The following is a 14777-nucleotide window of genomic DNA, read 5'->3' as shown; positions in this document are numbered from 1 at the left end:
AAGGTTCATAATCAAGATAAGGTAAAAATTATATGCAATATTATATATCAGTTGTGGTTACAAATTGGTATTCTGTGTGTATACGTATTTGTATTTAATAATTATACATGAAAGTACAGCTAACCGCCAAAAGTTTGCTTGATTTTATACAACCCTTATTTTTCTAATTAGCTACCAGCATCTGTCAATTATTTGTTCTTTTGATGCTTTATGGAGTTCAAACAGCAGCTTTTAATTTCTGAATACATCAGTGTTCTGTGCACAATCCTGGAACTATTTCATAATGTTTTGATATTTGTTCATTCCAAAATGTCACTTACAGAAAGTGGTACACACAGATTTAAAATATGCCATATAAATTCGGTAATGGAATTTACTTTTAGAGGAACAAGAGGTTATAATAAAACACCAGACTTAGTTTCATATTTGGATGACTCCAAGACTGTGGTCATTGCATGTAAAATAAATGAGCATTTAATTCCATTGGAGAAAATGGATGCCTTCATACACCTGCGATAGTGTAATAATATTAAATTTGGAATGAAAATTGTTAGAGATAGAAGAATCACAACTGGCTCAATTTCTTCTAAAAACTTAGAAGCATCACTGGAGAAGTGAAACTCTGCTTCAGAAAGCAGTGGACAACATGGTACTTTTAATACCAATTTTTGTTTCCTAGCAGATAAAAATCAGTTAGCATCAATAGGAAAGCAGAATTTAATTCTGTGCTCTACTTAATCTGGAATAGCGTTTTATTAAGAAAAAGTTGTTTAATGTGACTACCATGAAAATTCGTGTAAAGAGTCATCTGTATTTAGGTACCATCAGAAAATGCATAGAAAATAAAACCCTCCTTAAAGATCTGCAGCTGAGCACTTTGATTGTAAACAGTAGGATCCCAGCAAAATCTTCACTTAGCCTGGGCACCAATCAGATTTTAGATTAATCCCAAATTCATGCTTCAAAATTCTCAATATTTTGGTTTATGGGCATTAAATATACTTGGGTTTTATAAAAGCATGGATGAAGTCACTGAAGACATGTTTATCTTTATGTCAATAAGACCACTTCCTTTCCCCTCAAAAAAGAGAAACCTTGAATATCCTCCCAAATATAGTCTTTGGCAAAAGCATGGCTGATTATATTGGCCTTGTGTCTTGTCAAACCAACTTGGGAGAGAAGTGAGCAATGTAGAGGTTCCCTCATTGAAAATACCATATCTTTAGCATTCTCATATTTAAATTGAGGGGATTGTTAGCTCAAGTGCCTCAGCTGATCTCAGTTGCCATAATATAATGTAAGGATGGGTAGTCACTCAGGTAACCAGGACTCCAATCCAAGCCATGCAGACCACTGGTTTAACTTTCTCATTATCTTTAGTACTGTTTTGCAAGATAGCAAATGTTCTCTCTCTCCAAGCCCAACAATTCTCTACTGCTTGGTTCTGTTAATGTTTCATTTGTCAGGCCCCCCGATAACTGGTGTTACATTGATCGCAGTTTGAAAACAAGCAAATATTGATCCTAATAGCTCAAACTATTGCTGTTAATTGCATCCAGAAGCAAATTTGAAGCCAGTGAGAAGCACCACTAAGTGGGCAGACATGTTTCACGTTGGATGAAATCTGAGAGAAAGAGTTAAGGGAAGCTTTGTTGATAAGTAATCGATTCTAGAGATGACATACACATGGATCATCATGGCACGGTCTGCATCAGAATGGAAAAATCTGTCTCAGAAAGTAGATGAAAATTAGCACTTCTGGCCATAGCTGTTACCTGGCCTTGTAAAAGCAGTCAGGGATCCAACGGGGCTTCACCCACCCAGTTTGTGTGTCTTTATGACAAAAGGTGAGCAAATCCCCTCTTTCAATCATCCCACTCAGTTTAACCACCCATGAGAAACACTGACCCAAATAAAGGCTGTAATCTGAAGTTCATGAAGCACTTCCAGGACCGCAAAGGATAAAACTAATTTAAAGTCAAGGATAAAAGACGTTGCACTTACTATTTTCCCCCACAGTGGGTATGAAAATTACTCCATCAACGTGCATATCTCATCTGAACTCAGTCTTCTCTGTGAGGTAGTAGAAAAGTTCTGAGTGAGAAATACTCAACTCTGTATTAGTGGAGGTAGCCCAGATTCATTAGGTTGTCTTGACCTGGAACATTTCTGCTGACTGGGACTTCATTGTCCTTGTGGTGGAGTGAAAAAGAGCTCTGCTTTTATCTCCATCACAGCCATTACCTAAATTCAAAAATTCTGTCCTGTGATCAAGCTCAGATTGTGATTTCCACCACTAGTGCTAAACTTTCTTCTTTCTCCAATGACACAAAGGGAGGGGGACATTTGAGAGTATTTAATGGTAGAGACTGAAAAAGTGTGTTCCAAGAAGCTGCTGGGTAGAATAATTCATTGGTTTTTACGGTATACCCCCTCCAAGAATTTTAAAGTCTAGCTACTTTTCTTTAGTCTCCAAGGACAGACCAATTAAAACAGGTCTTCCACCTCAAACCGTGAGCCCTGACCGCCAACCATAAGAAGCAGTGTTCTGGATCTCTAATTCAAACTCCAAAATAAATCCAATGTGGGGCTAACTAGGTATCCTCAGCGAAAGCCCACCAGAGAGATGGCCCTTGGTTGTTAAGAGCTCTTGAGTCAATCTAGAAGAGCTTGTCTTCATAGTCAATGAAGTCACCCAGAACAGCAAGACTTTGTGACTTCAGATTTGACAATAATATGATCAACTCATCCAGGTGCACTCATCCTGCACAGCTCAACACTTCTTCTCATTGCAATCCAGTCTAGGGACTCCTACACTTGCCTATGTAATTTTTGACCAATAGGATTGTCTAGTTTGTAAACATAGGTTGCAGAGTTCACATTGAATAGGTAATCTAGTAAATCCTTGTCTTTTCTTTAGAAGTTGCTAGAGGGACTAGGTCTAAAGCTTGACTGATGATAGTTATCTATTTCCCTCTGTGAAATATAAGAGCATGTTCCTAGAATCATTGCAGCATAGGAAGCAAAGTAGAACAGTGCTGTAGGTTTAGTCCATCTGAAAAATGCAATTTTGGAAATATTATAGTAGCATGTAGTCTCAGGTACTCTTTAGATAGGAGAGAGTAGACAGCTTGCTTTTGCCAAACATTATTACAAAAACAGTGCATTGTTCAAAGGATACCATCTCACAGGTGGTTAGTTCTTAATCAGATCCATCAGCATATATCTATGGAGGCTCTATAATGATGAATCTTAGGGTTGTTCCTTTTAGAGTAAAAAGAACACACATTTAAACTAGAAACTGTCCAAACCAGAACCCCCATTCCAGCTCCCTTCACCTGTGTGAAGTCAGCATTGCCACACTGGTCTGTTTCTAGTTCGGCACTCTGGATCTGTGCAATTTCCATTCCCAAACTTGAGGAAGGGTTTGGATCTGAATTTCTTGGTCCATCTCTAATCTAAACAATCTGTGCTTTGGTAAAATCTGCAATATATGCAAACAACTGGGGTGCACTAAAATGTGGCTAATGTTAGAAAAGTGACTGTAAAAATGACACCTGTTAGCCTATGATCAGTGACTTCCCTATCAAATTGTCTGTTATGAATCAATATTCAGTAAATGCCACTACTATGCAACCATAACATGATGTCTGAAAATCAGTTACTGTAATCTGCCCCTGCCTCTGGTGGGAATGAGTTATGCTTTCACTGTCTCTTATCTCAACACTTTCAATAGGAGTCTAGAATCAAAACTTAGTTGGTAACTTAATTGATTGCACGCAGCAGAATAACTCAGCTTGGTCTTCTGCAGTGCTGACAGAAATGAAAGCTTTTGTCAATCAACTAACCAGGCATTATCAAGACAATGCATCAGGAGCAGATAGGAGAAATAACAAAGTGCCGTTTTTGGTAGTCACTAGTGACCATAAGATTGATTCTGTCCATGCTACAGTTTGAACTACTCTAGCAACAGCTATATTTAATTTAATTTTCCACCGCCATTGGGGATAATTTGAAAACCATGCTTTAGACCACTTTAATGTAGGCCTATATTTTAGTCAGCATTATTCTAATAAAAAAGAAATCCTTGCCCACAGTTGTTAGTGGAAACCATGATAGCAACTACTATGTGCTAAATACAGTTGTTGGCTGTGTGACTTCAGCCATAGTGTGGACAGGACCTAAAAGGAAATAGTTTCAGACATAACTTCGAGTCTTCTTGTGTATAGGAAGGGAGGGGCCTAAATGGGGAACGAGAGAACTTGTAAGTTAGACCTGTAGCAAGTAAAATATAAGATTTTTTTTTTACCTTTGTTGTTTAATAGAGATCATCAGATTGATGCAGTTAAATTGAGATCAATTTAACATCAGGAGAAATCTGAGTGCTCTATTACAGTTGCACTCAGATTGTACTTCAAACAGGACTAAAATCCCTCATTTCACACTTTATTAAACGAGTTCAGATTCCACATTTAATACTCTAACTTTTTCTGGGCCAACTGAATTGTCTGTATTTTTTTTCTCACATAGTAACTTTAGCAGAAGAAACACTTCAGAATAAGCCCATTTTGAAATTTCACCTGAAATGTTTTCAGGCTGCACCAGCTTTATCACAGTTGCCCCAAACTTAGCACATTCATTCACATGACAGCTCAGATGTAGGCCACACTGTTTTAATTTAAAATGTTAGAATTATTTCTCTTATTTGCCATAACCAGCTTCTTGATCCCTACAAGGAAAAGCTGATAGAACTGTCAAGTTCCACCAGCTATTTCCATTCTTTGATGCTGCTAGCCTGACTCTGTGACTCACCAGTTAGGCAGGCTGAGCAACCATGGAGGTTTTCTAAGGTAGGCTGGCGGGGGCAGACAGCAAAGCAGAGCTATCGGGGTCAATATAGCTTTGGAGCCCATCTGAGGACATGCTCACAATCTAGGTCCCCCCCACTAAGTAACCCTTTACCTTGCCCTTTACTTGTTCAGGTGTCCCTTTGCTCTATACAATAGCATTGTGGGGAGCCCAGAAGTGGACAGTGACATTCAATGGAGGGATAATAGGTGTGGGTGGAAGAAGGGCAATAGAGAGCAGGTGTTTTATGGGAGATAAGTTGGACTTGCGCTGAGGAATTGTTGGGTAGCTGAATCCATGGGAAGGTCACTCTGACACACCACAGGAGACTTAGCTGGAAATAGTTTCTCCTTGCACCGTTATTAGGACCATGAACATAAGGATCTTGTGTTGGATGCATTCTTAACTATGGAGGCTCTTCTGTGTGATTCCATAATGTAATTTTAATTATGCATAAAGCTAAACAGTTTAGCCAATTGTCATCATATAGAGGAAAAAAGTCTGGTACCATTCTCCAATGACCCGCTTCTATCTGAGGACAACCGCTTTTATGGCTATACAGACCTTTATAGAAATTTACAATTTTTATTTCTTAAATGGGTGTCTTGAAAAGTTTGTATGTAACTTCCCTGTTAAGAGGTAGATTCCAGACAACAAGCTGCTTGCCCAGTTCAATAATAGTTCAGGTACTGTAATTGCCTTGTTTCAAGAAGAATAGAAAATGGTGATGATGAAACAGATCATTGTTTGATGTTGTTTCAGTTTTGCTGATGGATGACTGTTGAGTGACTATTGAAAAGGGGTCCTAGCAATCAGCTGTTTTTAAAGGATTTTTATGTCTAACTTTCCATAAACTGGTGACGCAGGACCTTTACACCCAACTTCCATGCCAACTTCCTCCAAAGTGGTCATTTGTATCCAGATTTTTGATATAGTTTGAGGAATTGCTGATGTCAGTCTCTGGTACGCAAACATCAAATATATTTTAAATTGCTGATTTAAGTGGAACTTTTCCAAGTTGATGATCACTAAGGATGGCCTAATTCAGATGTAATTGGATCAAGTTGCATGGCTCCAAAATAGCTTTTACACTGGACTTGTCCAAAGACCTTGGGGGAAGATGTTGCAAGAAGGAGTGAGTGAAGCTCACCAACCATAAGAATCAAGGGTAAAGCTGATACCCCTAGTCTTTCAGGTCGACATGCTACCTGAGGGGTAAGAGTGATGTTCCAGATCCTATAAGGCCAGCAACTTTGATGAGAGGAAGTCACAAGCACCAACAAAGAGGCCGCTTCAGCCTTTGATCAGTCTCCCTGCACCCAAAGAAGGTCTGCTAGCGAGAAGCACTGTGCTAGCAAAATATCACTGTTTGGCTCCTTAACTGTAGATTCAGTTCCTACTCAGAGAGTCAGATATCCCATAAAGTCCACATGGGGAAGGTGTCTGGAAACAGCCCTAACTTTTGTCTCGTGAAATTACTCATTAAAGTGTGGTTGATGTTTAAAAATCCTCAGACTTGAGATTGTCACCTGTAACTTCAAACTTTTCCTTATCAAGAATGTGTTGTTAAAGTCTGTATTCTAATATCTCCAGGCGGGAGTGGGGGGAGAAGGGCAGAAAGGGTTAGCCAGCTCACAGAAATTTAAAATCTAAGGAGGAAGCTTTTTAATTGACTCGGGGCTTGTGTTCCAAACACAAGAAGCTTAATATTGAAAGCAAATTATTCTCTAAACAATTCAAATTATAAACCTGATAGACATCGGTTAAATTCTTTAGTTGCGATTTATAACTAAACAGCAACCTTCTCAGACTCTGTCTTAGAATTTGTAAGGATTGATGATTTAATTGCAGTCCAGTATTGAGGCCAATTTGTTGATTTTGATATTGATTTGATAGTTGTTGCTTTTTTTTTTTTCCCCTTATGTATTACTGTAGCTCCCAGGAACCCTAGTCATGCACCAGGACTCCATTGTGCTAGGCACTGTACAAACATAGATCCTAGTTCATTTAATATTATTAATAGTAGCTTAGTTTTGGTTACATTTTATTTTTGTTTCAATAAAATTTATAAAACTGATACTGAGTCTCACAATTCTTGCAATTAGCAACGTGTGTCCAGAACATTTGAGGACCTGGCAGGATACCTACCAGTCAACCCAGAAGCCTGACAAGCTCCACTTAATTAGCCTTTCGTTCTCACAGCTGCAAATTACTAAATAAATACATCACCAGCACCTGAACTAGAACCAAGTCTACAGATCCAAAAAATATAGGTCTCTAAGACAGAACAATCTCTCCATTACCTGGCAGCTACAGAGAGGATTCTTATACTCACTGCAACCAGCCATTATTGGGTGACATACTCACTGTGAATGGGTGAGGATCCACACCATTCCCCCCCACAACACAGTACAGATGCACAGCAGGGGCTTGTTGAGAATTTATCCCTGTTCCTGGGGTATGCTTTTATTCTGCAGCTTTAGAAACATAACATATGTAAGAAAACTTCAAGGCAGGACTTTATTTACAGTTTTCCGTTAACCCTCATTCAAGCTTCTTTTCACTGTTTTATCCCCAGGGCTTCCCCTACAAGATTACCTGTCCTCCTCTTAGCTCTATCATTTTCAAGAATAACTCAGATTTCTTTTTTTCTTCCTTAGTTGGTTCTAATGAAATTCACCTCCTCTAGCCACATGGTTCAATCAGCAAAATAGTTCTGCATTTCCATCCAGGGTCATAACATCTGGCATCCTGTTTCACTCTGTCTGTCATACGCATGCTATAACTTTTCATCAGAAATACAACCATCGTTAATAACATTTTGTAATTTCAGAGCAATTTCTTCAAAGATAGCCTGAGCACAAGTTTGCAGTAGATTTAAATATATCGGAAATTTCAAGGGGTACTAACCAGACATTTTGGAGCTAATGGGATCTAGAACTCTGTTACACTTGTCAAAATTCCAAATGAATAATTTTTTACAGACTTATAACTTGGTTTGACCAGTTTTCTTCAAAGTTTGCAGAAAATTCTCCTTTGTCTTCTGAGCAAACCTGTCAATTTCAGGTCAAGCCAGTTTCACTAACCAGAATTATGTGGAGTCTCAAAATAAGGATCATGTTTATTTTATATGTTTCAATTTATACAGACCAAAAAAGGGAACCTTTCCATATGCTGTAGGCACCTTTGATGTAACTTCAATGTAACACACCTACAGGTCTAATGTTGCTTACCTCCTTTACGCGCTTACAATTCTAGTAGAACCTGGTTCCAACCTAAAGTATTAGATTGGTGGAGCTTTGAGCATGGCTCCATAATTTCTTTTAAAAAACAAAAAAAGTAGAAATTGTCTAAATCTCTTACTAGTCTAATTCATTTTCTTTTCAGGTTTACCTTCCACTGGGTCTTATTTTTCCCAGCAAACTTCAGAACTTGCTGAATACAGTTACTTTTCTCATGCTTTTAGAGAACAGAGATGTTTAAATACAGTTTGGGGTTTGTCTGATTCTTAGCAGTCACTGAAGTAACAAATCTGGCCTTAAATTCCAACCAAAGTCAATTGGAGCTTTGTACAAAAATCAGTAGTAGGATAGATTCCCATAAGCTTTTTATGCAAAGAAGAAAATAGTGTGCTTTCTTTTCAATTATTATATGCAAAGAAGGCCAGAGAGATATTTTAAAACTAAAGAAGTTTATTCCTGGAAGACTCTGGCCCCAGTTCTGAATTGCACCTCTCTACTCCCTGGGGAATTCTGCACCAAAACATTCAAAATTCTCCGCACAATATTTGAAAAACTCTGCAAAAATTTGCCTATTTTATTTGTCAAAATAACACAATATAATCACACCAGTTTCAATTATTTTGGTAATTTATTTCAAAATACCTGTCAGCATGTATGTCTATTGTAGTACAGACAAAAAAAAATGCAAGTAATGTTTTTTTGACAAATAGATTCCTTACTAGGCATATTAATGCAGAACTTTGAGTAATTCATTTGAACTACAATACAGAAACACATTTCCTGCACTCCTCAGAAGCAGTGCAAAGGCTTGGAGGAGTCGGGGGTAATGGAGGAGCTGAGGGAGGGGGAAGGACCGTGGAAGTGAACCTGGAGGGTTGCTTGGTGTGGGTGAGAGAAGTATGGAACAGGATTCTTTTTGGGGGGGAGAAGGGAGGAATTATTATGTAGTTGGGGAGCCTCCCCCCATCCCAAGCCTCTCCCATTCAGTCAGGCACATCTGCCCATGTCCCTGCACTCCCCCTCCACCCCCATGTGGCCCTGCAGCACCCCTCCCATTCAGCGCCTGGCTCATTGCTGTCACTGCACTAGCTCATGAGTGCACTCCCCATCTGTTCCCCCCCCCCCACTAGCCCTTCTGAAGCCCAGCCTAGGATCCCCCAGCAGCCCTGTGTGCCCCACTCTGTCTGTCCTAACCTGGCTCTGCGGGCAAGGTGCTGTGATGAATGCTGCTGGCTGTTCTGGGGCCACAGCGGTCTGTGGTGGGTGAAAGGTAGAACTTCAGCACTTCTTGGGCAGAATGTATTTTTTGCTGGAATTTTTTTTTTTTTTTTTTTTTTTTTTTGCGCCAGACATGAATTCTGCATGTGTGCAGTGGTGCAAAGGTCCCCCAGGAGGAGTACTTAGAAGGCACAAGCTAAGCAGAGAGATCAAGGAGATGAGAGGGAAAGAGGGCTGTAATTCTCTGTTGCACCTCTCAGATCCTGAGCATATCTGTAGCATAAGACAGCTACCCCCCAAAGACTACTCTGACTAATGACAATTTTGAACAACCTCCTCTGGGCCCCTCTGCCAGTCTAGAGAATAGTTGGAGTGCTTTGAGCTCAGCCACATCTCTGCTCCCCATCTCTGACATGCCCCTGTGCCAAAGGCATCATGCTACTAGGTCTGTGCTGTCAGAAAAGCCCCTTAAGAAGATATTCCTTGGGGGAGTCAGGTAAACCAGTTCTCTGGCCACTTTACAGCAACTGAGCTAACAAACATGAAGCTATAGCAGGCTATTTTATGGATGGCTAGGTAACTAATAAAATCATGATATCACAAGCACCAAAAGAATTACAGTGATATTTAGTCAGATTGTTCAAAACTGGATTTTTTGCCCTTTTTCTTTTTTCCCTTAACACCTATTTAACTTCAAATGCCATGTGAGGAATTGGGAGAAGAGATCTCTGTGCAAAAGGCTGAATAGCCCTATGTAGCCCGTGAGTGGATGGCTCAGAGAGAGCCCACTCTAGCTCATTAGTTCTCCAGCAAAAATAGGAAAGACAAAGATTTGGAATTGCTTATATTTCTACAGCAAAAGAAGGAAAACAGGGAAAAAATCTTAAGAATCTTTCAGACTTTTTTATATAATAAAAAACAAAATAGTATATGCATTTATTCTCTCCCCACCCTCCTTTGGGGAAAATTTGGACAAGTTACCTATATTTGCTGTGTCTCAGTTTCTCCCATCTGCTGACTGGGGATAACTAGTTTTAATTCATTAATGTGCGTAAAATGTTGTGAGATCCTGAAGAAGGCAGAAGTTCTAGAATTACTATTTTATTCTGTCAGTTGGTGTATCTCTTCCATAGCCACGTTTCATGTTTGCTAGCCTAGAAGTGTCCTCCTGGGCTTTGGTCTGATTAAACATTTTGATTTCTCTGCTATGGTGAAATTTGCCATCTGCCTTTTCATGTCTGTTGCCCTGGTGTGTCTGCCTTTCTCTCCCCCATTCTGAGGTCATTGTTTTGCCCTGTTTAGGCTATTGTAATGCCCTTTTTGTTTGTTTCCCTGTATGCATCATTAAAACTTCAGCTGGTACCAAATTCTGTTGCTAGGTTTCCATCTGGTATAAGCAGGTACCAGGATAATGCATCAGGAGCAGATATGGATAAGCGGAGCAAGGTTACAGCAGCAGTTCTGACTCGGTTACACTCTCTCTGCCTGTCACATTCAGAATTAGACTCAAGATGCTGCTCTTGACCTATAAATCCCTTCTGAATCTTGACCAGATTATGCTCTCTCTGGTCTGCTCACACCTACCCCTCCTAGGGCTGGCTCTGAGGTCATCATCTGCTGGCCCATTTGTCTCACTGGCACCTAATTATGCTGCAGAGTATGTCTGCCATTTCAGGTATTACATCTCTCTGAAAATGCCAGTCAAAAGGTATCCAGCATAGACACCGTTTCAGACAAACTTGAAGAGCAATATCTTTCCTCTTTGCATCCAATTGTTAATCTGGCATTACAGATTGTGTAATTAAAATATATTACATTATTAGTAAATTTCTTTAAGGTTTGATGGCATACTGAGATGCTACATATGTTGAATTACTGGTGAATGACCTGTATCGGTATGATTCATCTACCTTTTACCTAATAAATCATAACAGCTCTTTCACAGGCAATAGTTATATGTTTTGTTTGCGGATGTAGATAACCTTTTTGGTATTGCATAGTCGCCCTGGCTCTGATCTGTACGGTGACAAGTATGCACAGAAATGCTGAGGAGTTAGAACTCACATTGATACTCTCCTCGGTCAGTATTTAAAACTAAAAAACAAAACTGAAAGAAAATGTAAACAAGGTGATCAGTACATGCATATTATGTACCTCTAGTCTCGATTATATTTTAGAAGAAAAACAGTCTTTGGTACAGGGTGTTCTTTACAAATTATTTCAGAAAAGTCCAATTACTAAATCATAAAAATGTATGGGAAAGTTTTAAAATGTGTATTGTACGATTATGAAAAATGCTACAATATCCTCTTAAAAGTGTGGTTTCTTATTGCTTTTGGAGAGAGGAAGTATTAAAAAATCTTGAAGTTAATATGGCTGTTCTAGGCTTCCTATATTTTTTGTACTACAGTCAAAAGCATACAACCAGACAATACCTAAATATATTGTTTTCAACATGACAAAGTTACATAAGAAGAGAATCCCCTTGCACTTAAAGAAAAATGCAATTATTTTCTATTCTGAATCTCCAGACTGCTGTTTTAGAAAATCATATCTGATTATTTGCTCAGCAGAAGATTATTGAGTTGATTTAGCTGTGATTTTACTTAACAAAGCTTCAACTGAATTCCTACTGTGGAGTCCAAAAAAGGTAGAGAGATATAAATGATACATTCAAACTGTGATTTTTGTGAACAGGGCCATCAATGCACCCCTCAGAGCTAATAGCGGAGATGAGAAACAGTGGGTTTGCACTGAAACAAAATGTACTGGGGAGAAACTTGACCGCAAATGATCCATCACAGGTAATGATCTTTTTATCAGTAAGCTGAAAATGTCTGTAAATCTAAATGTGATTGCTTGTGAATTGCGACTTAACATTTTTCCAATATGCATATCCATAGGAAAGCTGGATAGATCCAGCAGTGGAAAATATCTTGAAACTTATTGTGTTTTGCTGCTTAGTTTTAGCCAAAGTGACAAATCTGAAATGATTTTTTTTTTAAGGCCACAGTTTAATAAATTAAATGTCTCCCCTGGATGACTAGAAATTGAATATCTCCCAGAGGGGATGATTTGGGCACCTGCAACATACATCTGATGTGATACTTGCTGCCTGCAGCCTTACCCCTGAACTGGCTTTGGATGAAACCAGAGGAAAGCATGCAAAAAATAACTCTCTATTTAAAGCTTTTTATCTTAATTTATTTGTATTATATAATTTTTATTTACAAGACTTTAAATATATAATTGTATTTATTTAGACTTTCACATAGTGCCTATTCAGATTTGTAGGTGCTTTAACAAAAATGTGAAGTATGCAATTTATATACACTATCCAAAATAGCAAGCCCACCATAAAGCAATTTCACTCATATAGCAAGATAACTGAACCACCAGGCAACCAAGTGGCAGGGGTGGGGATGGGGACTTGCAGAGCAGGGACTGGATCGTACCTCACAACCCTTCCTAAAAAGCCTGAGTAAACAGACAATTGCTTGTGTCCCTTTTTATGCACATAAGCAGCACTTTTTGCCTTTACAGGAAATTATGTACTCAGGAGACAATCTAGTTTATGGGATTAGTGTTAAATGTGTTGCAAAGTTCTCACCAGTTTTTTAGAAAAGTCACATATGGAGAACTTCTGTCCTAGTTTCTGCCCTCTCATTGCTCATGTGTTATTAAAATTAAAAATGTGAAGAGTGAGAAATTGGGTATTCCAGATGCATATAATTTGAAAGGAAGGGGGGTCTTCTAAAATTCCTAAATTTAAATCTGACCTGATTTTTAGTATTGTTGTTGTTGTGGGTAGAAAATACAATTGCAACTTATTGTAATGTATAGCACATTACAGACAATAATTTAAGCATCATGACACACTTGTGAAGTGGATGGGTAGAACACCCATTTTTCCAATGAGTAAGCTAATGTAGAAAAAGGTTAAGTAACTTACCTAAATTTCTTTGTGACTCAGTGGGACTTGCAGTCTCCCATCCACCAACCAGTGCTTTCATCTCTTACACTAGACAGAACTCAAGAAAGCTTTCTCTAAATGACTTAGCCTGTGGAAACATTATAGTGTTCACATTATGGTGCTATATGGTTCCTGTACTCTGGCACCCAACTCCTTTTAAACCCAGTATAGATACCCTCTTTGTAGCAAGCTAACTGCTTATCTTCCCATGGTTGCTATATAGGGGGTGTATGTGTGTGTGTGTTTATATACATAAAATCATATTCTCACCCACCTTTTAATGTTCATAATATTTTAATATAGGAATCATGAATTTGAAATGCCACCTTATTTTTATGTAAGGATATGGTATCTTATTACTTTTTCTCTTCATAGGAATTTGTTGCAAGTGAAGGAGAAGATGACCCAGAAGTTGAATTTTTAAAATCACTGTCAACTAAACAAAAACAGAAACTTCTGAGGTACTTTTATCGCAGTTGCATGGCACCTACTCCTATGAGTTTAACAATATATAGTCAATAGCTTTTAACTACAGTTTTCCATCTACTAAAAAAAATCAATTTAGATTAATCTACACTTGACTACTACACTTCGTATTATGCAGCGTGCTTATCCAGCATTTTGTAATCCAATTGTAATGCAGTTCTAATGGCTTTGTTTTCATTTTTATTTCATATTTAACTTTGAATGCTGTGACACACACTCTAACATTGTATATGCATTGGTTCACAGAGGACAATGTCAATTGCTATTTTAAAATATTATTTTACACTCCATTGTTTACCATGCCCTCTTCCAAGATTGAAAATTAAATTTCTTTCCTTATTGATTTTTGCACTTGGCAAAGCTTGACATACTTCCTTTGTTCCTAAGGGAGCTAAACGTAACCTGTCTTCTGTGCATCAGCATCAATGGTGGTGTTCCCGTTTACCAAAACCCTAGGATTAGGATTAGCCAGCAGAAGGCACGCAGGATATTTTTGTGGTTCCCAAACAAAGTTTGTTTTTTCTCTGCTGCTGCCTTGTTGCTTTCGTATGCTTAAGGAGAAAGGAGGTTTTACATTTCTTCTCTAATTTTCTGTGTCCTTATTAACCAATTTTGAATCACTGGCTGATAGACCACACATATTATTTAAATATAATAACCTAAAGAAAAGTTAAAAGAGCACTCTGTGAGCATTGTGAGGTCCAAAAATGTAATTAACTTTAAGGAAAGAAAAGAGTTTACACTATTTATGAAGGATAATTTGTGTGTGTGTGTGTGTGTGTGTGTGTGTATATACATACATATATATATACACATATATATACACACACACACAAAAATTATATATATATGGTTTCAATCATTTAACCTTTAATAATTTTGTTTGGTTTTCTAATGTCCCAAACACACTGTTTAAATTACTGTATATTTTTAAATGCTCCAATTTAGCTAAGTGTTTAGGTCCTCAGTGATTTTAAACTTCTTAATTTGTTTTAACTCCAATGAAGGCA

General features: G+C 38.2%; 1 protein-coding gene across 1 annotated transcript in view; it reads left to right on the top strand.

Moving 5' to 3' along the window:
- Nucleotides 1–14777, top strand: part of CIR1 (corepressor interacting with RBPJ, CIR1) — a 31907-nt gene that overhangs the window by 14885 nt on the left and 2245 nt on the right. The window contains exons 8-9 of the mRNA XM_005300421.5: nucleotides 12006–12112; nucleotides 13657–13742. Coding sequence (XP_005300478.1) covers nucleotides 12006–12112; nucleotides 13657–13742 — 193 coding nt within the window. The remainder of the gene's footprint in view (nucleotides 1–12005; nucleotides 12113–13656; nucleotides 13743–14777) is intronic.

This window comes from Chrysemys picta, chromosome 11 (assembly GCF_011386835.1).
Source record: "Chrysemys picta bellii isolate R12L10 chromosome 11, ASM1138683v2, whole genome shotgun sequence".
In the NCBI taxonomy this organism is placed as follows: domain Eukaryota; kingdom Metazoa; phylum Chordata; order Testudines; family Emydidae; genus Chrysemys; species Chrysemys picta.
The sequence above is the reverse complement of the archived record's forward strand: the minus strand, read 5'-3'. Positions and strand labels throughout refer to the sequence as shown.